The sequence below is a fragment of the Pyrus communis genome, chromosome 15 (assembly GCF_041283825.1).
Source record: "Pyrus communis isolate YQ-2024b chromosome 15, ASM4128382v1, whole genome shotgun sequence".
Classification (NCBI taxonomy): Eukaryota; Viridiplantae; Streptophyta; class Magnoliopsida; order Rosales; family Rosaceae; genus Pyrus; species Pyrus communis.
The window spans coordinates 35,479,414-35,503,627 of record NC_142579.1 but is presented as its reverse complement, the minus strand read 5'-3'; the positions used below and the strand labels follow the sequence as shown (position 1 = coordinate 35,503,627).

At 33.6% G+C, this 24,214-nt stretch overlaps 2 protein-coding genes, 1 long non-coding RNA gene and 1 pseudogene across 15 annotated transcripts in view; 1 reads left to right on the top strand and 3 right to left on the bottom strand.

Moving 5' to 3' along the window:
• Window positions 1-2,330: 2,330 nt before the first annotated feature.
• LOC137732517 (UPF0481 protein At3g47200-like) lies at window positions 2,331-4,472 on the bottom strand (annotated as a pseudogene).
• A 3,020-nt stretch (window positions 4,473-7,492) lies between these two features.
• LOC137713013 (uncharacterized) lies at window positions 7,493-8,647 on the top strand. The gene is made up of 2 exons (XR_011065267.2): window positions 7,493-8,336; window positions 8,421-8,647. It is a non-coding gene; the product is annotated as an uncharacterized LOC137713013 (long non-coding RNA).
• Window positions 8,648-8,769: 122 nt separating this feature from the next.
• Window positions 8,770-24,214, bottom strand: part of LOC137713003 (UPF0481 protein At3g47200) — an 81,570-nt gene continuing 66,125 nt past the window's right edge. For 4 of the 13 annotated variants that reach the window (XM_088685921.1, XM_088685920.1, XM_088685919.1 and 1 more), the window contains 3 exons: window positions 14,585-14,674; window positions 14,178-14,250; window positions 8,770-10,328 (listed from right to left, as the gene is read on the bottom strand). In XM_088685921.1, the coding sequence (XP_088542047.1) occupies window positions 8,939-10,270 (1,332 nt within the window). In that variant the 5' untranslated portion in view covers window positions 10,271-10,328; window positions 14,178-14,250; window positions 14,585-14,674 and the 3' untranslated portion in view covers window positions 8,770-8,938. Of the gene's footprint in view, window positions 10,329-12,877; window positions 12,968-14,177; window positions 14,251-14,584; window positions 15,933-16,375; window positions 16,506-24,214 lie in introns of those variants that run through there. The other 9 variants (XM_088685924.1, XM_088685926.1, XM_088685930.1 and 6 more) reach the window with 9 other exon arrangements.
• The window catches only part of LOC137720153 (UPF0481 protein At3g47200-like), a 63,817-nt gene continuing 60,936 nt past the window's right edge, over window positions 21,334-24,214 (bottom strand). Inside the window, exon 2 of the mRNA XM_088685918.1 lies at window positions 21,334-22,959. Coding sequence (XP_088542044.1) covers window positions 21,485-22,959 — 1,475 coding nt within the window. The 3' untranslated portion in view covers window positions 21,334-21,484. The remainder of the gene's footprint in view (window positions 22,960-24,214) is intronic.

Sequence of the window (24,214 nt, the reverse complement as noted above, 5' to 3'; positions counted from 1 at the left end):
ACAATGCTGTTTATCCAAACTGAAGGTGTATTGGCGGAAAAAAAAAATACAAAAAAATCTCAAGATGTTTGAGAGGTTTGCGCAGGGCAATTTGTGTGTTGAATTTGAGGGGCTCTCAAATGGTGCACTCCGCTATCTATTTATAGCAACAAATCCTCCTTACAATCGAGTTAAAACCATACTCGGATTAGGACTTCTTATTCTGATCCAACCTTATCTCGACCAATCCTACTCCTATTAGGACTTTGAACTTAACCCCCTTTTCAGGCCGCATTCATTTCCAGGCTTAAACGCCCTCATCCGGCCAAGAATCCTCATTACATTAGGACTTAATTATCTCATCCGCTCTTATCCAAATCACTCCTTCTTGTAATAGGAATCGGACGCCTTAACTGAGCGGCTTAGTACATTTGGAAAAACTTTGGGCCGACCATAAACCTACGCTCGGCCCAATAATATTATTTTGAACCCAAACAGATACAGCTACATAAACGCAAGAAGAGGCTGCCGCCCCTCCGCTCACCAGAAATGAAGCCCAGATTATGCTACTACTGCGCTTGGTGGTTCATTTTTTGTAAAACTTAAGCCAAAACACAGTCGTTTTGAACCCTGGGAAAATGAAAAACCCCTTAAGTGAAACGGCGTCATTTGCTTTTATTGAAAACAAAAAATAAGACTTTAGTCACTGACATATGGGGGACCACTCGTCCAAATTACCCCTCTTTGTAATGTGGTGCAACTAGATTGCAGCCATGTGTATCCCTTTACGCTCATCTATCTGGAGTCCAGTGAAACATAAATAACATTTTCTAGGGTATTTTGGTGGATGAAGAAACACAGCAAATTGTTTCGCATAGGGTAGTCTAATTCGATTAATTTTTCTTTAGAACTATATATTGAACCAATGTAACATAAATGTCTCAACTGGTTCGTTTTAGGCCTTAAACTAGTAGTAACTAAACTACATTTCATGACAAGTTTGGTTTTATCATTTCCCCTCAAAATCAATTACGAAGATGAAATTAGTGATTTTTAAAGAAATTGATGAATACCAAGAGGTATGAAAGTTGTAAGTTAAGGTATAAACTTTTTACAAGCCTTTAGTGTTACCGGTTGCAACCACTTCGGTGGATAAAGCGTTTTTTATTATAACTATTGTGAAAACACCGCTATATAACAAAATGGGAGATTAATGGTTGATGGATATCATGGTTGTTTACATTGAGAGATATATTTTTGCTTTTCTTGATAATGAGCCTATTTTGCGACGTTTTCATAACATAAAATATCGCCGACAACAATTGTAATTTGTTTATATAGATAAATTATGAGCGACATTAATATTGTCTAATATATATATATATATATATATATATCTAAAAGAATTTAGTTGTCTATATTTTTTATAACCTTTTACCCTTTTATATTTCGCATGTCCCTTCAACGATTCTTGGATTCATCATATGATATGACTGTTGTATATATTTGCGAAATGGGTTTTGTGTTGGTGGGTTTGGCGGGAGAGTGTGATTTGGCCTGCTTCATGTACAGGTTTTACCTTTCCTACTTCAACGCAGGTATTGCTCGCATCTTTATTGAAGAGATGATACAAATGTAGTATGAAAATGTAATAAATGTAGCATTACTCTTTTTTAACTAGTTACGTACGTGCATGCAATGAGGTATTTTCTCGGCATATTATTTATTTGTTTTATTTTAGGAACAAAGTTGAGATATTACTTAAAGTACAACTTTTATTTCTCACAACATGTGTCATTTTGATTTTGGCTTAAACATAACAATTTCGCTAAATTAAGTCTCCATATAAAGGGGGGGGGGGGTGAAAGTACAAACTTTTGAGAACCAAAATCAAGGTTGAGATGTATTTGACGGGAGAATGAGATAGAGGAAAGAATCGGGAAATTAAGGAAAGAACAAAATTTTGTGACCTTTTCTACTTTTTGTGTCAATATATAATTTAGTTAGGTTTTTCAACATGAAGCAAAGGAGTGTCTAGCTTTTGAGTAATTTATGTGAATTAACTTATGGATCAGCAGCGGGGATGCCTGGATTTGAAATTGGCGAGCTCCACAATAAAATTGAACTCAATGAAAAGACCAGTCAAATGAAACTTATGAATCTCACTATGACCTTCTTTCCCATGGTGGAAGGCTATAATGAGACTTTTTCTAAACATATTATTTATTTATTTATTTTAGATACAAAGGAGACATATTATTTAATTTCACGCATAGACAAACTATTGCAAATTAACAAATACATATATATAGCGCACACTAGAAATTAAATGGAAAACTACGAGTGCGTAATTTAGTGTTGATGCTTAGCGAGCAATAGACCACACAGTTTGTATGAGAGTGAGTATGATGAGAAAAGTAGCAGCAATGACAGAAATAATTGTCCAAGGTGTGTTGAAATATTTTTGTTTCAGATTTGCCTTCCATTTGTTCCACGGCTTTTTGTAGTACTTGTTGAGGTCCTTCGTAAGAGTAGCATAAGACAATTCGCCTGTGTCCACCAAAACACCTTTGCCAAGGCTGTTAAACAGAGTAGACACCTCATTGTTGTCACCAAGCATATTTTCAACAATTCCATTCTTGACAAGCAATTCCACATCAATTGGGGTGTTCACAAAATAATCCATGAGGACGATATAATCAGTGAAGACGGTATTGCTGCAATGACATTGCTCAAAGGCAATAAGGTTTCGGAGTACAAGCTCCGTGCTATCGGATATATTTAGATTTGGAATTTCCAAAATTCCGTATTAGTGAAACATATATCAAATAGATTCTTACTTGATCTCGCCTTAAACTTGACTCCAGCCTGGTGTAGTTTCATCATGCTGGGTACAGCTAGAGTTTGGACTGACCCTCGATTTTTTGAGTTCTCTTCCTCCGTTGGTAGATTTAAAGTTCTAACCAAATCTACAAAATGCTCTACTTTAAAACTAGAAGAAGATCCCAAATCGTCTCTTTTCACATATAAACACGTTGATTTCTTACAGAACTTGTAAGAGAGGTCAAATACTGAAGGCATAGTAGCGGGCACCTCCGCAGTGGCAAAGAGATCCTCAAGAATGAAAAATGGCAGCTGATTTTCAAGCATAAGCATGTCAGGTCTTATAATATTTATCAACCATGGTTTGTGAAAGATGCGGTCATTGCTATCGGGCACGATATTCTCCCCATACCTCAATAAGAGCTCAATGATGAACGCGGCATCCACAAGAATGATTCCCACAAATACATCACTGCACAACTCAATGGTGTTCGCATAGCAACTGCGCAATTCCGCTTCCTTGCCCCTTATTTTCTTTACATACTCTTCCAAGCTGACCTTAGTCCGACGTAAAAAATACCGCAGATACCTCTTCTTGTGTTCTTCCATGTCTTTTAAGACTTCCTTGCCATGGTGAAGCAGACCTATAGAGACTACTTGATGTGTGTAGGCCTTTTTATTTACACGCTGTAGTCGTTCAGGAACTCTGTAGGTACAACACGAAGGGAACAAGGGAGGCAAACCATGCAACTCCTGACGCATTGAAGTTACTAAGGCCATCTCCAACCGAAAGGTTCAGAGGGTCAGAGCGCCGAAAATAGTCGAAAACTGTTTCCAACCGAAGGCTAGGCTAGAGGGCTCTGGAATCTGAGAGGACCCCACGGAATCGGAGAGGGCTAGAGGGCTAGCCATTTTTTTTTTTTTGCTTATGTTGGAATTCCTGTCGGTTATAACCGACAGGAATTCTTTGAATTTTTTTTTAACAGTTTTATTATTTTTTTTTATTTACAAAAATTTTCCTATAACTTCTATTTTTCATATTTTTTTTTTAATTCTAGTTTTTTCCTATAACTTTTATTTTACAAATTTGTTTCATATTTTTTTTTAAATTTCATTTTTTCCTATAACTTCTATTTCACAAAATTTGTTTCATTTTATTTTAAATTCTATTTTTTTTTCCTATAACTTCTATTTCACAAAATTTGTTTCATATTTTTTTTAATTCTATTTTTTTCTATAACCTCCTAAGCCATTATACAACATTAAATTAAATTAAGTAACATGAAACAACATTAAACAATATTAATAACATTAACCAACATAAAAAAAAACATTTAACAACATGAAACTTAAACAACATTTAAGTTGTAGTTTTTAAATAATAAATTATGTTTGGCCCTATAGCCATTTGGCCCTCGGTTGGAAACGGTTTTTTGTGACAGGGCTAAAATGAGCCATTTGGCCCTTTGGCCCTCGATTGGAGACAGAAGCAAATATGACCATGTATTGTTCATTAAAATATTAATATCTTGGAGAATCTTGGAGGGCCAGAGGGCTAAAACGAGCCCTCTGGCCAGCCTTCGGTTGGAGATGGCCTAACGGAATGTAAGGGTTTTCGATGTCATGTGGAGCTTCGTTGCATCCTTCCATTTAATGTTGATGTGTTTGTTGTTTCAAATTGTAACTACTGACAACAAGATGATGATCAGTGACACATCAATAAACAAATTCTTTGCTAATAGAGAAAATTAATCCATACATTGAGAAAACATGACAACAATCAAAACTAATCTAGAAAATAGAGAAAATTATTAATGTTGCAAATATATACACCCAAAAAAATAAATTTTGTTTTATATATTTATAAGGAGCGCGTTTAGTCAAAATGAGATGAGAGAAAAATATAAAGCAAAATAGTAGTATCTGCTAATAAAAAGTCATAAACTTGTATTCTTTAGTATTTTTTTTATAGAGTTGTCATATCCCACTATGCAATTGAAAGAGTTTTTTTTTTGGTTGTTTGATATTTTGGCAACAACAAAAAATATATAAGACAACCCGATAAAACAAACAAATATTGGACAATAAAAAAACCTAACAAATCATTGAATTATCCATCTGTACAATTTTTTGAAAACATGTCTCTATAGGCAAAATTTTTTTATTTTATGTCTCTAAAGGTAAGTGTCTAAAAAACGAACCTATTTGGCATAGCAAACCAAGTTGACATGACATCCCCTTGGGATTGTGACATAACCCTTTAATTCATGGATTTGGATCCTCTTCGGATCCCCTTATTGGGGATCCCGGTGATCAAGGCACAAGGACCGTTCATCAAAGATCGTGCGGGCATAATTAAATATTTTTTATATTTTTAAAAGTAAAACATTCTCGTTTTGCGTAAAAAACATTTAATTATGATCGCACGATCTTTAATAAACGGTCCTTGTGCCTTGATTTTTGGGATCCCTAGGGAGGGGATCAGGGAGGATCCAAATCCTTAATTCATCACCTTTTGCTCAAGTGAAGCCATATAGATGTTGGTTTGGCTCCATACAAGACAACAGGATGTGGAGAGGCATTTCACATTGGGGAAGTACACTAGTAATTTAAAAATTAAATACAAGTAGTTCATTTCTAATTGTACGGAATTTTTTTATGATAAAATTTCGTAGTTGAGGTTTATTGAGCCAGATGTCATCTATATATTAGGCCTAAGTGGTTAATCGAAAATAATATAGTAGTGCAGGTTGTACTAAATATTGGATACTTAATAAACTGAAACACATATACACAACCAAACTATTCAACTCAAAGATATTAAAAAGAAAATTGCATTATTGAAGATGATCAAATAAATTGAAAAGGTCAAATAACATAAATTAATGGAGGATGTAGAAAAATAATTAAATCAAACTATAATAGTCAACCAGTTTGCATAAATCACTAGCTCAAGTTGTGCACAAATTGATGAAATGTGACATTCATATAAGAAACCAATCCGTTCTTATCTCAAACATGAATCCTTCTCAACTTTGGCTGATGACAACAATCAATAGTAGAGTGACATCAACAAGGTTACGTCATTTGGCACATGAAGATAGACGGACTTTCATTTAACAGACTATATAATTGGGGGCATGAGGCCAATAATTGTAGAACAGAGGCATGCATACAACCATTCAAACATAAAAACTAAAATCTTCAAGAAACAAAAAATGCATATCCCTGTTTTATTCTGTTTTTTATCCTTTGATTGTTCATAGACTAGAAATAATAAACACGAGTGTGTAAGGAAAGAAAAGATGTACGCACAAATCACTTCATAGCATATATGAAAAGTATTGAGCTTCTATTCAAACTTAAGTGCAATGAAAAGCATATCAACTTTTTCCAAATACTAGCACATCTTTAGAAAATTAAAGGACTTCTCATGTGTGCTTATAGAGACTTGGCTACTCTCTGATTTACCAATTGCTTTTATTAGGGTAAAACTAAAACCTCAATAATTTCTTCATTACAAAAGGTAGACAAGTTGATCAATCAATTTCTTCGAGCTACCTACCCTTATTCTTCTTCCACTATAAGAATATATGGTTAATTTAATTCAATGTTCAGAATTGTTATTTACCTATAACCGTTTATGTTCATATTCGGATAACTGTTTACCCGTTGGGTAATTGCATAAACAATTATACTCATACCCATAATTATTTATAAATGGTTAACCATACCATAATAGTGTACGTATTTAACCATAACCGTTTACCCATTTAACCATAACCATTAACCCGTTTATCTTTTTTTTAACCATTTATCCTTTTTTCACCCTCTACATGTTTTTTTTAACAACTTGAAAATTACAAATGATAATTTTGTCATAATTTTCATTTTCTGGCAATTAAACACTGTTATAGGTTCACTTTCGCATGCATTTCCCTATTTTAGACGATTAGACATAATAAACATGTAATATGTATGGGATACATAGAAAAGTAACGGATACAAAACACGTTAATATGTATGGGGCAACGAAGACGTAATAACTGAGTAGATTCCAATCTAACGTTTTCAATGGGCTTACGGAGGTCTCAGAATTGAGTAGAGGCAAGTTTGCGACTTAGCAGCATGTCTACGAATGACGAATCACACTTGTCGTCTCATGCATCCTCAGCTGGTCTGGATGTAACAACTGTGGTTCTAGCTTCCTTCAACTGTGATATGCGGCCAATGGTGTTGATATGCGACCAAAAAATAAGAACAGAAGCCGAATCAAGTTCACTCGAAGCACATCAGGAAGACAATCCTAAAAAAGAAAGATTGGCTAAGCTTTTGTGACAGAAATTGAGGAACTATAGCAGGTAACTGAAAGATTAGCGAAAATGAGAGAGGGCAACGATGAGGGAGAGATGACCGGGGGACAGGGTGTTTGAGACTTTGAGTCTAGCAGAGAGATTGAAAATTTAGGGTTTTAATTTTTTTTTATTAAATTTTACATATATTAAATTAAATGGGTAAATGGATATCTGTTATAACTGCGGCTAATACCCATAACCGATGAATATCCATTATAATCGCGGGTAATACCCATAACCGTCAATTTAAATTTCCCGGATAAACGGTTATACCCTTAACTGTTTGTAAATTTCACTACCCATAACCGTTTGTTCATCTAAACGGCTACCCATGACCGTAACTGTGAACTTTAAATGGAAGGATAACAGCGGTTACCCAAATCCATGTGTATTTTGCTCATCCCTAGTGATCAGTATTGGCAGTCGCAAGGACGCGGTAAATCTGCAGGTAAGAGTTTTACTCTGTACAAAAGTTATGAACTACAGTTTGTGTTTGGATGGCCGTGATTCATGTTAAACGATCTTGCTAATTGGATCTTTTAGATTGGATTTTTGTGGTTTTGAATTTCTGGGTTTTTTAGGGATTTCTGGGTTTTTTTAGCTTTTGAGTGTTGGGGATTTCTGTCCCTTTCAAACTAGCCCTCCATCGCTCTCAATTTCCTCCCCTTCACTGATCATCTGAAACCAGTGATACTCAGGGTTCCCCATCATCGAACTTCATTCGAAAACCTTCTGGAGCGACTTCTCCTCACCAAGCAGCCACTGTGCTCCAGATCTTTCTAGTTGAAATTCCTCTTCTTTACCCTTTCATATTGAATTTCACATCAACATTGGATTCGAGTTTTCCGACGATAATCCGACGATTCCTGCGACCCCCACCATCGAGGTTAGTCTAAAAGGATTCTTATCTTATAGTTGTATTGCATGTTAAAATCTGTTTCGAATTTGTGATTTAATAAAATTAGGCTTTAGAAAAAATTTCATGATTTTGTCTAATTGAATTTAAGGATTAAATTTTGTTTTCATTACTGTTCTGGGTTTGTTGGGGGGAGGGGGTTTTGAATGTGAAGTACAGAACTTGGTTGCATACACTACACCCCAGAAATTAGCCACAGGGTGCTGGTTGAATTGGCCGAACACAGAAAGGAATTAGAGAAGACAAAGTCTCATGAGCATCCGGTAGTTTTCTACTTTGGTTAATTGGTCAAATTTTATTTAGGTCCTAGAAAGATTGGGGGGTCTATGAGATATGTATTCGTGCAGGATAAAGCTTTGGATGTTTTAGCAATTGAGGACAAGAAAAGGCAATATGCTGCTGCGGAGAACCATCTGGAAGATGTATTGCATTCAGCTCTAGCCACTTCAGAGTAATGTACCACTAGACTTTTGTTATATGATTGTGTCTGTAAAATTATGTAGTTTTGTTTGCATTATTAAAGAACTGGTAGATCAAACTCCAAAAAGGTATTAACAAGGCTTACTTGATTCAATGAGTGTGAAAGTTTTGAGTTATGAAGAAGCTGAGGAGGAGAGTTGTTCACCAAACAACATTATCCATGTATTAGGAGGAGCCTTTAAGGGAAGGGATCCCTAATTTTTTTTCAAAGCACAGTAATACCAAATCAGCCCTTAAAGAAATGATAGAAATAATGATACAACTAGTAACAGTCTTGAGTTTGTGGTACTCCATGGTGAAAAGCTACAATGAGTAGAAATTAACTGGGAAAAGAACAGGAAGAAAAATGAAATGGAAAACGGAGTGCCTAACTTAATGTTGATACTTAGCGAGTAAAAGTCCACGCCATTTGTGTGATAGTGAGTAAGATGACACAAGTAGCAACAATGAAGGAAATAATTTTCCAAGGTGTGTCGAAATATGTTTGTTTCAGATCTGCCATCCATATGTTCCACGGATTTTTGCAGTAGTTATCGAGGTCCTTTGTAAGCTTAGCATAACTGAATTCATCTCTGTCAAACACAACACCTTTGCAAAGCCTGTTAATCAGAGTGGATACCTCATTGTTGTCACCAAGCAGATTTTCAACAATTTCCTCCTTGACAAGCAATTCCACATCAATTGGGGTGTTCACCAAATGATCAATGAGGATGATATAATCACTGAAGAAGTAGGAATTCGGAGTGCAATGGGATTGCTCAAAGGCAATAAGGTTTCGGAGTACAAGCTCTGTGTCATCATCGATTATTAGATGTGGAATTTTCAAAATTCCGTCTTGATCATTGAAACGTATATCAAATAAATTCTCGCTTGATCTCACCGGACGAAACTTGACTCCAGCCCTGTGTAGTTTCGTCGAGGGCGGTATACCTCGAAATCCGAGTTGCTCTCCCTTTTCTGAGTTCCCTTTCGCCGTTGGTAGATGTAAAGTTCTAACCAAATCAACAAAATGATGTACTACAGAACTAGGACATTTCCAATTGTCTTTTTCCATATAAAACCCCGTTGATTTCTTGCAGAACTCGTAAGAGAGGTCAAGTACTGAAAGCTTCGTAGCCGGCACCTGATCGGCAGTGGGAAAGAGATCCTCTTCTTTTTTTGTCAAGGAAAAGAGATCCTCAAGAATGAAAAATGGCAGCTGATTTTCGAGCAAAACCATGTCAGGTACTATAAAATTTATGAACCCTGGTTTGTAAAAGATGCGATCATTGCTATCGGGCTTGATATGCTCCCCGTCCCTCCTCAATAAGAGCTCAATGATGAACGCGGCATCCACAAGAATGATTTCTACAAATTTTTCACTGCTAAACTCAATGGTGTGCGCATAGCAACTGCGCAATTCCGCTTCCTTGCCCTTTATTTTCGTTACATAATCTTTCTCGTTGACCCCAGTCCGCTCTAAAAAATACTGCAGGTACCTCCTCTTGTGTCCTTCCATTTCTTCTAAGCCTTCCTTGCCATGGTGAAGCGGGCCTATAGAGACTAGTTGAGGTGTGTAGGCCTTTTCATTTACACACCGTACTGGTTCAGGAACTCTGTAGATACAACACGGATCGGGCGAGGGAGGCAAATCATTCTCCTGACTCTGACCCATTGAAGTTAGTAACGGAGTGCACAGGCTTTCGATGTCATATGAAGCTTTGCTCCTTCCTTCCATTTAATGCTAATGTGTTTGTTGTTCCAAATCGCAATTGCTGACGATGAGATAAGGATCACTGTCACAATAATAAGCAAATTCTTCGCTATGATATTTTTAACATGCTTCAACTAACTATTGAGAAAACATGAAAATAATCAAAACTAATCTAGATAATAATGAAAATTAATCCAAGCATTGCAAATAAATACACCCGAAAAAGTAAATTTTGTTTTATGTATTTATGACGATGAGCGCATTCGGTCAATTCTGTTTTATATATTTATGATGAGGAGTGCGTTTGGTCAAATTGAATTAATTTTTTCTATTTACCCTCTGTTTCTTTTAATTAACGTAGGGATGAGAAAAAAAAATATAGAACAAAATATTAGTATCTACAATAATAAGTCAAACTTGTAGTCGTGTAGTATTTTTATAAAGTTGTGACGTCACTATGCAATTGGAAAGAGTTAAGTTTAAATTAAAAAATATATATTTAAACTCCCAAGCAAACAGATATAATACATTTTTATCAACAACAAAGAAATATTGTGATATAGGTACTTGTGATTCAAGTAGATAATACATTTAATATGTGATAGAGGTAGATTAAGAAAAATATTAAATAAATCTATATTATAGGTAACTCATGAACAAAAAATCTATGGAATAGGCAGATAAACTTATGATATAGGTAGAATATAAAAAATAATAGAGAGATACATTAAAAAAAATATGTAATATAGGTAAATAAACATCAACGAATTTCATAGAATCAATATGATTTTCATAAGCAAACAATGATATTGATAAGAAAAACACTAAAAAGAGTTTAACAACAAAGAAGGGAGAAAAGTTCAGCTACAAATTAATAATCAATGACAGTAAATTTTATAAAACAATTAATCCTATAACTAAGGTATTGTGTGTATTTACATATTTACTACAATTTATAAATTTTAGGGTATATTTGGTATGAAAATAAAAATAAACTAACATGTAATCCATCGGACCTATCGCAACAAAAACTTAAAGCGGACTATTTCTAATTATGGCTCACAAAATTGAACTTATATCAAGTTTACTATAAAAACAAAACTATAAATGCTTATTTATCTTGTATATGGAAAAAAATAATAATACAAAAGACAAAAAGTGAACAGAAATGAAGATGGCGGCGTAATAAAAGCCAACAAAGTGTGGGGACATTGTAAACTTTAAGACCAACTCCAACACTTGGAGTCTCAAATTTTCCCTTCTATTACCCCTATTTCATTCCAACCCTTGTGCTAAAATAGTATTAAGTGTTAGAACTAAAAAAATAAAACTCAATTCCCCCCAAAATTTAGTGTGGAGCCCACGTGTGAGATTGGAACAAGAAGAGTGGAATGGACTCGCCCAGCCCAGACGAGCCCACAACCCAGCACGCGTGCGCTAACCCAACCCGCCTCAACTTCGTTGGCCCACCCACGCGGGGATGTCGGGTTGCATTCGGCCTGTGACACGAGCCCAACGGCTCCTTGGTGATTCAACGGGCAAAATCAAATGGGTCTTGCAGATCCAACAGTACACTTTAATTTATTTAATTTATAGTTTTATATTTATATATTTATTGAATCCAAAGGCTGAGATCGAATATAATCAAATCTAACGGTAAAAAAAGATCTAATGGTCCAATTTTAAATCCAACGGCTAAAATAATTTAAAAAACAATTAACTCAAAATTCACCCAAAAACTCTATAAATACCTATGTATTTGTTCAAACATCCACACAAAACTCATTTTTCTCCTACAATTCTTCCAATTTTTCTTTCTACCATATTCTAAAATCATTTCTTCCCATTTCCAAAACATCCACACAAATCTTTATCATGTGTTTCATATTCTTCCATAGTGTTTCATGAGTTTCATGTGTCGATTTAGTGATATTTCAATATTTATCGGAATATAAATATTTTTAGGTTAAATTTTTTTTAAAAAATAGTGTTTCATAGTCTACATAAATTTTTTTTTAAAGTTAATTTAAAAAAAAAAACCTAAATTCATTATTTAATAATCTAGGGCTAAAATTTTAGGCATAAGGGTTGGAGCAGAAAAAACTATTTATGGGCTAAAAGCCTAAAACCTAAATTTTTTTTTTGTTGTCCAAGGATTGGAGATGGTCTAAAGAGAAGAAAAAAAATATAAAATTAAAAAAAAAGGAAAATTCAGCCAAAACAAAGAAGATACTATCCATATATTAGGCCTAATGATTAATTGAAGACAATATCAGTGCATAGTTGTACTTAATAGTGAATGTTTATGAAACTTAAACATTTATACACATCCAAACTATTCAACTCAAAGATATTAAGAAGAAAGTTGCAGCATTCCCTTAAGGAGTAAATATGACGCTAAATGTTTCAAACCGGTGGATATGTGCAAACATAGCAATGGAGAAGAAAAAAGCCAGACGAAAGATTATAAATTGAAAAGTAAGTTGTTATTGGTACTAAAAATATGTCGTCTAACTCATTTTGAAGAGAAATTATTATTTTGAGAATGTGTGCATGATAATTTATTGAAGTATCAGTAACAATACTTCTCATCTAAAATGAAAAGAAAAAAAAAAAGAAGCGAATTCGCACCTGTTTTGTATACAGGAAAAGAAGCAAGTTTGCAGGTTGAGTTGCCTCTTGTAGATGAATAAGAAAACTCAATACATATTACTTGCTCATCTGGTAGATAAAAAATAAATTTTCTTATAACAATAGCACGATGATAAGCTACCTATATATAAGCATTTCTTCTTCTTTTTTTTAATCATATAAGCATTTCTTCTTCAATATGTTTTGGAAGAACGTGGTTAATGGGCCATATTAAATTAATGTTGTGATTCATCATATAGCTACCTATCCTTTGTCTTTCCTTAACTAAAAATCTCGATATTTGGTGACAGTTTGACAAAACGTAAATTTGGAAAAATCTCGATATTGTGGTAGCCAGATTTATCTCACTTATTGTGATCCATTAATTTAATAGGCTCTTATTTAGATCAGTGCAATTTAATATTTAGTTGGTAGATGATGTTAAATATTTTGGAGGTGTGAATATTGAGATCTATGTTATTAGTGAACAAACAATCTAAAAACCAAGTTGACACCCATGGATTTATCTACTGTATTCTCAAGAGGACCTAATTCACTTCTTCATTCTACCTAAAATGTATAGCACTTAACACTTCACATGGTGCCTAAAACAATATAAGAAACGGTAAAAATCAAACATTAATTTTGAAAGCCTCAACTAGTACAAATTAGAAGACATGACATTAAGTTAATTGGTAGATTGAAGCCTAACCAGGTTGAAAGTGAAGCTTGTTCTGTGCAAAAAGTCATAGAAGGTACGACTCTAAACACTCATAGTTAGAAAGGATCTCTATGAAGAATGAGTAGGTAGGAAAATACTGGTAGAAATGCTTAAAAGAATTAATCTAGTATCATTTACATGAAAGGGAAAAAAATTGAAAAAGCTTACTGCCTTTTTCATCCAAACTGAAGGCATAGCAAGATTACGTTCTTCCAGCGACTTCAGTTTTCAGCTCCAATAGAAATGAAATTTTGAATACAATTGAATGATTAAAATTGTTTTTCTGACCTTCTTCATAGCCCTAAAATTATACAACTATTATTCTTTTTCCTGATAGTTCTCATTTACACCTTTCCTGGAATTATACAACTAATGTTTTTTTACCTAATAGTCCTCATTTGTAACTTGGGCATATCAATTAGAGTAGATAAAATTATCCATATGCCAAACAAACCAAGATAAAGAGCTCATTTTACAGTAATATGAGTGTACCAACATCAACAAAAACACTATAAAACAATAGTGGAGCATAATCGAGATTTCGCTTGCCAAAACAAAAGAAAAAGAAAGCAAACTTACAATAACTCAGTCTTCGATCCTGAGGTCCTACTGCTGAAAGAACCAAATCTCAATGCCAGGTTTCTGCAATTTCCTAAAAAATACAAATAAAAAGTCAAAACCCTAGTCGGAAAAGTAACCGCGCTGCGAGCTTTTTTAAGAAACTCAGATGACAAAATCAACATGATATTAGATAATACATTGCATTGATTATAAAGCTTGATTATCACATTTAATACCAATAACAACGATTAAAATATGATTTTGAGAAACATAATACAAAAATGAAATCTAATATCTAAATTGATTGACCTATCTGATGTTCATTCAACTCAAGTATCAATTCAAATATCAAATAGTGTTTCCAATATTAGAAAGAGGTCTGTTATGCAATCTGTAATTTGTGAACAGAGAAGTTAAGAAAATACCGTTTGAAGGTTCTGCCCTGTAAAATGTTAGTACTTCACTTCCATTTTGCTAGGTGCATCCGCGTGTGCACTTGCAGTTTTGAAATTGGCCTGCTTTTACAGAAGTGCCCAAAATTCAGGGGTTACTCAATTTCTTATTGCTGGAATGGATTAAAAGAGCCTTACGGGAAGGCTTGCTATACTTGCAAAAACAAAAGAACCACTTAAGCGGTTTTAACAAACGATGCAAAACAAAGACCAATCTTCTTATATATAAAGCCAGAGCCCCACTTTGAGGTCATGGATGGTCAAAATGTCCTTCAACCAAAAAAAAATCAAAAGCAGCAAAATGAATGCATAAAATAATACAAGGGTAATTTTATAATTAACTTTTTGGTGTAGTTTTTTTATTTTTTATTTTAAAATTAGTAACTTATAATAAGATAGTAATAATGTGATTCAATTTTTTTATTTTTAAATACGTTCAAAATATCTTAAAAGACGTGTAATATCGGTTATAAAAAAAAACTTTACACGCGAATAATAATGTGATTAAATTAATTGTTAGATGATTGTTTTTTTTTTTTTAACAAAATATATTATCTACATTGAGGGGAATGAAGTAGGCTTAGTCTCACAATGGACTAGTAATAATGTGATTCAATCAATTTTTTATTAAATACTATTTTCTTTATTGTTAATGTAAATTCTATAAAGATCGATTTTATTATTTGAATACATCTGCTTTAATTGGTTTATTTTGTGATTTCTTCTAACATGATCTAAAATTTTTCATTTACATCAAATATTCGACTTTTCTTTTGTCTATTTACGTATATAAATACATTTAAAACATGTACGTCACGTGTAGCATGCTGTAATTTAAAAAATATCTTGGAAACTTTAACAAAAAGCTTATGACACTGTTTACTTTAACGAAAAACCACATTTTAACACTAAAAAATCAATATTGATATTATTCACTTTACCTTTCATTTTATCCTTACCGTTAAAACTCAAAGTTTTCAAATTCTTTTTATTATTTTTTCTAAATATCTTCTGCACGTGCTCACGGGCGTGCATGAAGACAAATACATGTAAAAAGAAAGAAAGAAAAAGTGAACAAAAGTCTTCAACTTTTGCAAAAGGAAAGGCTGTCACACTCTGCTTTCTCTCACTTTTGAAAAATATTGACATCTAGCAGAAAAGTATTTATATTCCACCAATTTCAGTCACTTTATTTTGATTTGGACTTTCAACACTAACTTCACAAAAAGCTCTGCTTTTAGTCTCACACAGAGAAAAATAAAATAATAATTAAAAAACGAAGGTGAAGCAAAAGTAAAGCGGAAAAGAAGAAAAGCCGAAATAACGGTCTCATCAGCACAAGAAAAAAATATATATACACAGCCAAACTATTCAACTCAAAGATTAATGATTAATTGAAGACAGTATAAATGCATAGTTGTAATCAATAGTGAATATGTATGAAACTTAAACATATATACACATCCAAACTATTCAACTCAAAGATATTAAGAAGAAAGCTGCAACATTCCCTTAAGGAGTAAATATGACACCAAATGTTTCAAACCGATGGATACGCGCAAACATAGCATTGGAGAAGAAAAAAGCTAGACGAAAGATTATAAATTGAAAAGTGAGTTGTTATTGGTATTAAAAATATGTCGTTTAACTCTTTTTGAAGGGAAATTATTATTTTGAGAATGTGTGCATGATAATTTGTTGAAGTATCAGTAACAATACTTCTCATCTAAAATGAAAAGAAAAAAAAATGAAGCGAATTTGCACCTGTTTTGTATACTGGAAAAGAAGCAAGTTGCAGGTTGATTTGTCTCTTGTAGATGAATAAGAAAACTCAATACATATTACTTGTTCATTTGGTAGATTAAAAATAAATTTTCTTATAACAATAGCACGATGATAGGCTGACTATATATAAGCATTTCTTCTTCTATATGTTTTTGCAGAACGTGTTTAATGGGCCATATTAAATTAATGTCGTGATTCATCATATAGCTACCTATCATTTGTCTTTCCTCAACCAAAAACAAAAGTGATTGAGACCAATTAATGTGATGACAGTGACAGAACGTAAATTTGGAAAAATCTCAATATTGTCGTAGCCGGATCTATCTCACTTCTTGTGATCCATTATTTGTCTCGGGATGAGAGACATGAGAGCAAATCCAGCCAACATGATTTGCCCTGGACAAAGTTTGTGGTAGAATGACCGAGCAACGTCAGTTTGGCTTGCAAAGACAACTATACAAGGAAGGGTACTTTAGGCGTTTCCTACCCTCCACCTCTATTATTCCCAATGTTTAGAATTTATTCGATACAGTTAATGTTTTCATGAAAATATTGGAAAAATCAGAGAAACTTCAAAAGACATAAAAAAACTCTTAAATTTTGAATATTATCTACACTAAAGGAGTGGGGAGTGAGCTAAGCCTCACAATAAACTAGCAATAATATAGTTCAAATTTGTATTTAGTAAGAATCGAACCTAAAATTTTTTTACTTATAAGTGAAGATGAATACTACTGAACCGTATACTAACTAGAAAATTTTAGCAAGTTTTCATCAAAATCAAATAATATAGTTATATCAATATTTTCATAAATTTGTATATTTTATATTTTTCTATAATTTAACGTAGTAATGCTAGCGTTCGGTTAATTCAATCAAACTACAAACAGTCAACCAGTTCTCGAGTTATGTACAAATTGATGGAACGTGGTATTCATACAAGTAACCAATCCGTGAATTTTTTCGAATGGTTGGAAAACCATGCGTGTTTGAAGATCTTTGTTTAGGGTTTTAAGAACGAATAACAGAGTGACATCATCTGGCAATAATGGTCCCTTCACGTGGAGATGGAGGAACTTTCATTTAATGGACCTATGAGGCCATTAATTATAGAACAGAGGCATGCAAACTACCTTTCATACATAAAAAATTAAGAGTATGTTTGGTATACTATTTTAATTTTTTTTATCAATTTTTAAAATATTTTTTAAGAATATTTCTTGAAAATAATTTTTTTAAGATTTAAAAACTTGATTGGTTTGCCGTTTAAAATTTTTAAACCTTGAGCCTTAAACTAGAACAAAGAAATCTAAAAAGAGCAGGTTGCAAAAGAGGAAGAAAGAGGAGAGATGAGGAAATAAAATAAGAGATGATTGAAGGCAAAAGAAAGAAGGGAGATGATCGGACGAGGTAGAGTGGAAGATGAGTGAGAAAAAAAAACCTAAAGAATAAAGAGAACGGATTGGAGAAGAGACCAAAACGGTAAAAGAAAAAAAAAAGGAGAGAGAAAGAAGAAAAGAGAGATAGATTTGGAGTGAGAGGAGGAGGAAGAAAAAATAAATGAGTGATTTTAAGTTTAAAAACTCACTTTTTATGTTTTTAGATAATAGACTATATTTTTTATTTAATCTTGAGTTTAGTTTTTAAAAATAGTCATACCAAATAAGTTTTTAAGGCCTAAAACTTAAAAATTGTTTTTAAGTTTAAAAAGTTGGATTAAAGTACATTACCAAACAGACCCTAAAATCTTCCATAAACAAAATAAGCATCCCTCTTTAATTCTGTTTCTTCTATTTTGAATCGGTCCAAAGATTAGAAACAATAAACATGAGTATTCCCACCATCAAGGAATAACATTACTTATTTTATTAATTTAATCAAAAAATTAATTTGATAAAAAGGTAACAATAAAATAAAGTTGAATTACAATCATGGTACATGTTTTAATAAAGTGGACTATTTCTAATAAGGCATACAAAAAATGGACTTATATTAAAGAATATTCAACTTTGTTTACCCTTCTTTATATGATGTGAAAGAAATTGTTATTAATATTCTAAAAAAAATCATCATTAACTAATCTACGATGTGAAAAATAAGAAAAAAAGAGGGTGAATATTAACATATTTTGGAATACAAGTAATATAAATTGTTGATAAAAAATAATATAATAACATGACTTAATCGTAATTATATAAATAAAAAACCACAAAAAATAAAAAAGCAGAGAATCTACCTCATTTTGCAGAACGTGTTTAATGGGCCATATTAAATTAATGTCGTGATTCATCAGATCGCCACCCATCCTTTGTCTTTCCTTAAATAAAAACAAAAGGGATTGAGACTAATCGTCCAAGTAACCAATCCGTAAAGTTTTTCGAGTGGTTGGAAAACTATGCACGTTGGAAGATCTTTGTTTAGGGTTTTAACAACCAATAACAGAGTGACATCATCAAGATTACGTCATTTGGCAATAATGACCTCTTCACGTGGAGATGGAGGAACTTTCATTTAATGGACGTGTATAATTGTGGGCCATGACCTATGGGGCCATGAATTGTAGAACAGAGGCATGCAAACTACCATTCAAACATAAAAAAATAAAATCTTCAAGAAACAAAATAAGCATCCCTCTTTAATTCTGTTTCTTCTATTTTGAGTCGGTCCAAAGATTAGAAACAATAAACATGAGTATTCCTGCAATCAAGGAATAACATTACTTATTTTTTTAATTTAATCAAAAATTAATTTGATAAAAAGGTAACAATAAAATAAAATTTAATTACAATCGTACGTGTTCTAATAAAGTAGACTATTTCTAATAAGGCATACAAAAAATGGACTTGTATTAAAGAATATTCAATTTTGTTTATCCTTCTTCTTTATGTGATGCGAAAGAAACTATTATTAACATTTAAAAAAAAAAATCATCATTAACTAATCTACGTTGTGAAAGATGAGAAAAAAAGAGGGTGCATTATAACATATTTTGGAATGCAAGTAATGTTGATGTTTAATATTCAGAAGCATGCTTGTGATTTCCAGAACACCTGCTTCTGCCGCATCTCCCGTCCCAGGCGAGATCTTCATGCCCTTGCGCCTTCTCTTTGTAACTTTTAATTTCGTCTCGAAAAAAATTCACATTTCTATTTAGCATTGGGTTGGTTTGTCATTGCCGACAATTCATGTCCAATAAAAGCCATTTCTCAATGGTGGTGGATCCAACAAGATTTCCTGATTGGTTGGGAAGAAATTTTTTCAATTAATTGTTGTAAGATTCAGGTCTTCGCGGTCTTTGCGTTCGTTTCCCTCTGTTCTTCTCCGATTTTGGCCGGATCTGTTTTGGTTTTGTTTTTCGTTTGACGGCCGAAAAACCAAACTCTGAACCAAATAATTTGCCAATCAGGACCTGAGCTTGGAGGTAATTTCACTTTTTGCACAATCGTCCGCGTGCGCCTGCTGCTTCGGCGACTCGAGCTTCGCAGTTCGCTTTTCTGAACGAAATCAGGTATCTTTTTATCCAATTTCACTTCTTTTATGGGAACAATTGTTAATTTGACTTTGGTGGTTGATTTAAGAGCTTTTCATCTTAATTGCTTCGTGCTAGGGATTTGGTGCGTATTTGATTATATTTGTTACGGTTATAATTCCTCTATGTTTCGTAATGGGCCTCAGCATTAGGTTTTAAGATTTTACCTTTCGGAATTTTAAGATTCTAATGGCAGCTGCCCCTAACAATGCTCATGATTTTGGAAATTTATGGTTAGATTGTTCAATGGGTGTTGGGAATTTGGGTGTTCTGTGAGTTTGGGTGTAGTCAAATTGGGTCTTATTTTTCTAATTGATCAATGATGGCGGTGTTTCGACATTAGTAAAAGTGAAACCTAGGTATTTCCTGTGAGTTAGGAATGAACAAGATGATTAATTTTTACTCTTGAGTATGGATTTTGTTTTCATTGGTTTTGAATTATTGCTATAAATTCGTGTTTTTCAAACAATCTCCGCGAGTTTTGGAAAGACCTGAATTTGGTTTTAAACAACTGTGTAGATTTTTGGTATGGCAGAGAAGGAGATGAAATATAGGGTTGAGTGGTTCAACAAGTAAGTTTTCTGCACGGCATCTTTAATCTGTTGTATGCTTATGTTTACTCTTCGTTTTAATTATTCACTTATACATCATCTACATGGTTAAAAGTTATAATACTATACACACTGCAATTTATAATTGCACCACAGAGTACCACTGTAATTATGGATGTTGTTAAGTTCATGAAATGATTAATGGATTTTGTAAAAAAAAAAAATTTATATGTTTCCCACAGACAGAGGATGTGCAAGAAGCTAGGAAAATAAATTTGTATGCATTGTTTGTTAATTTGATTATGCTAAATATTAATTTTATTGTAATTGTTTGCATTTATTTTTGGTTTCTCGAATTCTTATGTTTGGTGGTTATTTCGTGTTTCGGTTAAAGCATTTGGTTATGACTGGTTTGTTACTTTGATCACTGGAAGATTTGAACGCCCTCCCCTCACTCTCTCGAACATATATTGGTCCTTCTTTCATGGTAGTCAGTTTTTATGACTTGACTTTTTGACCATATCCTTATATATCATCATCCATAAAATCTGTCCAATCTGCAAGATTGGACATATATTGGTCCTTCTTCACCGACTCTCCTTGCAGATTGGACATATATTGGTCCTTCTTCACCGACTCTCCTTTGCCCTAACAACTACTTGACTAATACTATTGTTGTACCAAAAAAGTTTCATGTGGTCAGATGTATGAGTACGGTACATAAGAAAGCTTTCGTATTATACATACTGATGTGAAAGTTTGTCTATATATAGTTGTCTTTTGCAAGCTACCTGCATGTGAAATTCTATCAACTCTTTTGACGTAATACTTTATAGATGAGAAATTAAGCAGAAATAAGCACAAACCGTACAGCTCTTATTAGCAAAACAGGGTTTACAAATGCCTACAACACAGATGAATCTCACTACGGACAAACCAGACAAACAAATACAACAAGCAAATACTACGTAAAGGATAGGGAGAAATTGGCGAATTAAGGATTGATACTTAGTTAATGACAGAGATAAGAGAGCACACTGTTTGTATGATTGTGAATAAGATGAGAAAACCAGCATAGACAGAAATCATTGCATACTTTTGTTTCAAGCTTGCTTTCGATTTGTTCCATAGCTGTCGGCAGTAGTTATTTAGGTCCTCAGAACGAGCAGCAAAATAGTAGTTTTCGTTGTTCCAAGAAACCCCAATGCAAAGTTTGTTAATCAGATCAGAAACCTTATTGTTGTCGCCGAGTGTATTCACAAAAATTCCAGAGTCAACAAGGAGATCTACATCCATTGGGGTGTTTACAAAACCATCCATGATGCGAAGATAATCACTAATGTGATTCTCCATGCAATGGCATTGCTCAAATGCAAGGAGATTTCTGAGTGTAAGCTCCGTGTAATCGTGTATTTTTAGTTGTGGAATTTCCAGAATACCCTTATTAATATTGAATTTTATATCAAACAAATTTTTGCTTGAACTGACCTGAAACTTGACTCCAGCCTGGTGTAGTGTCTTAGCGCATGGTGTATTTAGAGGCCTCTCACGAATATTTAGAGGCCTCTCCGTTCGTGACTTCCTAGTTGGTAGAAATCTTCTTATAAGATCGCAGAAGTGTTTAACCTTAGGACTACAACAAGATGTGGGCCCTCTTGGTAGATGTAAAGTTCTTATCAAATCAACAAAGTGTTTTACTTCCGAACAAGAAGATATTTTATTCGCCAACAAAGTGTCATTCTCCTGTAAACGCACCGTCTTCTGGAAGAACTTGTAAGAAAGCTCTACTAGTGAAGGCAGGTCCTCAGCATTATCCCGGTTAGAAGTGACATCTGCGAAAAGATCTTCAAGAATGAAAAATGGCAGCTGATTTTCAAGTAAAATCATGTCAGGCGCTATATTTTGCAACATCCATGGTTTTTTGAATATCCAGTCATTATCATCCTCCAAACGCTTAAAGTTCCTCAATAGGAGCTCAATGATGAAGGCGGCATCAACCAAAATGATACTTACAAATTTTTCACTGCTAAACTCAGCGGCTTCTCCTTCATAACAACCACGCAGTTGTTTTTCATGGCCCATTATTTTCTTCACATAAAACTCCAATTCTTTCTCAGTACGATCTAGAAAATGCTGTAGGTACCTCTGTTTGTGTTCTTCCATGTATAACAAGACTTTGCGATCTTTGTTATCTCTGTTATCTCTGTAATGGTGGAGTGGGCCTATCGAGACTACATGGGGTGTGTAGAGCGGCCTCTTCACCCACCGTAGTCGCTCAGGAACTCTGTAGATACAACAGTGAGGGGATAGGGGTGACAAGCCATCCAATTTCTTTCTCATCGAAGCCACTATGTCGTCGCTTTTTTTGTCATCTGGAGCTTGATTGTTGCTATCTTTCCCTTTCTTCGAAGCCACTTCGTTGGCGTTTTCTATGTCCTCTGGAGCTTGATTGCTGCTATCTTCCACTTTATTCCCCGGCATTTCTGATTTTAATAGATGAGGAGGAATTTATGAAAATCAATCTCAGTACTATCATGGGAAGTAACTAACTTAAACAATATTGAAGGTTAAAAAAATCCACAAACTGGAAATACTTTCAATTTGATTGGATGTGCTCGCCGGCACTGATAGGAGAGGAGGAGAGGAAGTCCGCCGGCGAGGTAGGGTCGGGGTGGGTGGGGATTAAGGCAATGCTAGGTTTTTTTTATTTATTATTTAGTTTATATTTTTTAACGGTGTTACTTGAAGATAAGTTAAAACCAGGTGTAACTAAATTAGAAAAGGCACAGAGAGGTCACATGGATTCTTGAGTGCAAAAGATTTGGACTTGTAAAGTTGGCTCTATACAAGATAAGACGATGTGGACAGCCATTGCACATTGCAGAAGTACGCTAATAATTTATATAAGTAGTTCACTCTTAATTACACGAGTCTTCTGATAAAAAACTTTGTAGTTGAGGTTCATAAAGCTGGATACTATCTATATATTAGGCTTAAGTGGTTAATTGAAGATAATATTAATGCAGGTTGTACTCAATAGTAGACACTTATAAAATTGAAAAACGATATCTATAAAAATAATGACAAAGATATATGGTTGATATAATTCAATGTTCAAAATCGTTAATTGATTTGACACGTATAGACAGAAAAACGATATCTAAATTGAATGTTTTTTTTTTTTGTTGCAGGTATGGTTTTTAAATAATGACAAAGATAGTGAACGGTTTTAATTGTGAAGTTCATAAGTTGAAGTTACATTAATTATAAGTGGAAGACAAATAGGTTCTCCGGAGGAACACAAGCATTATCTGCTATTTAATTACAATCATTAATCATGGATGATTAAAGTTTATTTTGATTAAGAAAAATTCCTACTATTCATGGATCCCTTGAAGAAACTTAAAAGAAAATATGGAGGGAGAAACTTAAAAGAAAATATGTGGCTTTGGCAACCAAGCCAAATTCTGTACAATAAATAGAAAATGTTACAGTGCATGTGTATTTTTTTGTCAAATTATGACACGTGTATTTGAGAATTGAGATAACTAGATGTAGTTGAAATGACTAATAATTTGAAATCCAATTATTGTATTCCTTTCCTTGTTTTGAATTTAATAGTCTAAACAAATAATTGTACCTTATAACATCGTCTAAAGTCCTACAAAATCTACTTTAATAATAGAAAATTGATAAGAGATTCCATCAAAATGGAATTTTTAGTGGATTCTCTGTCAC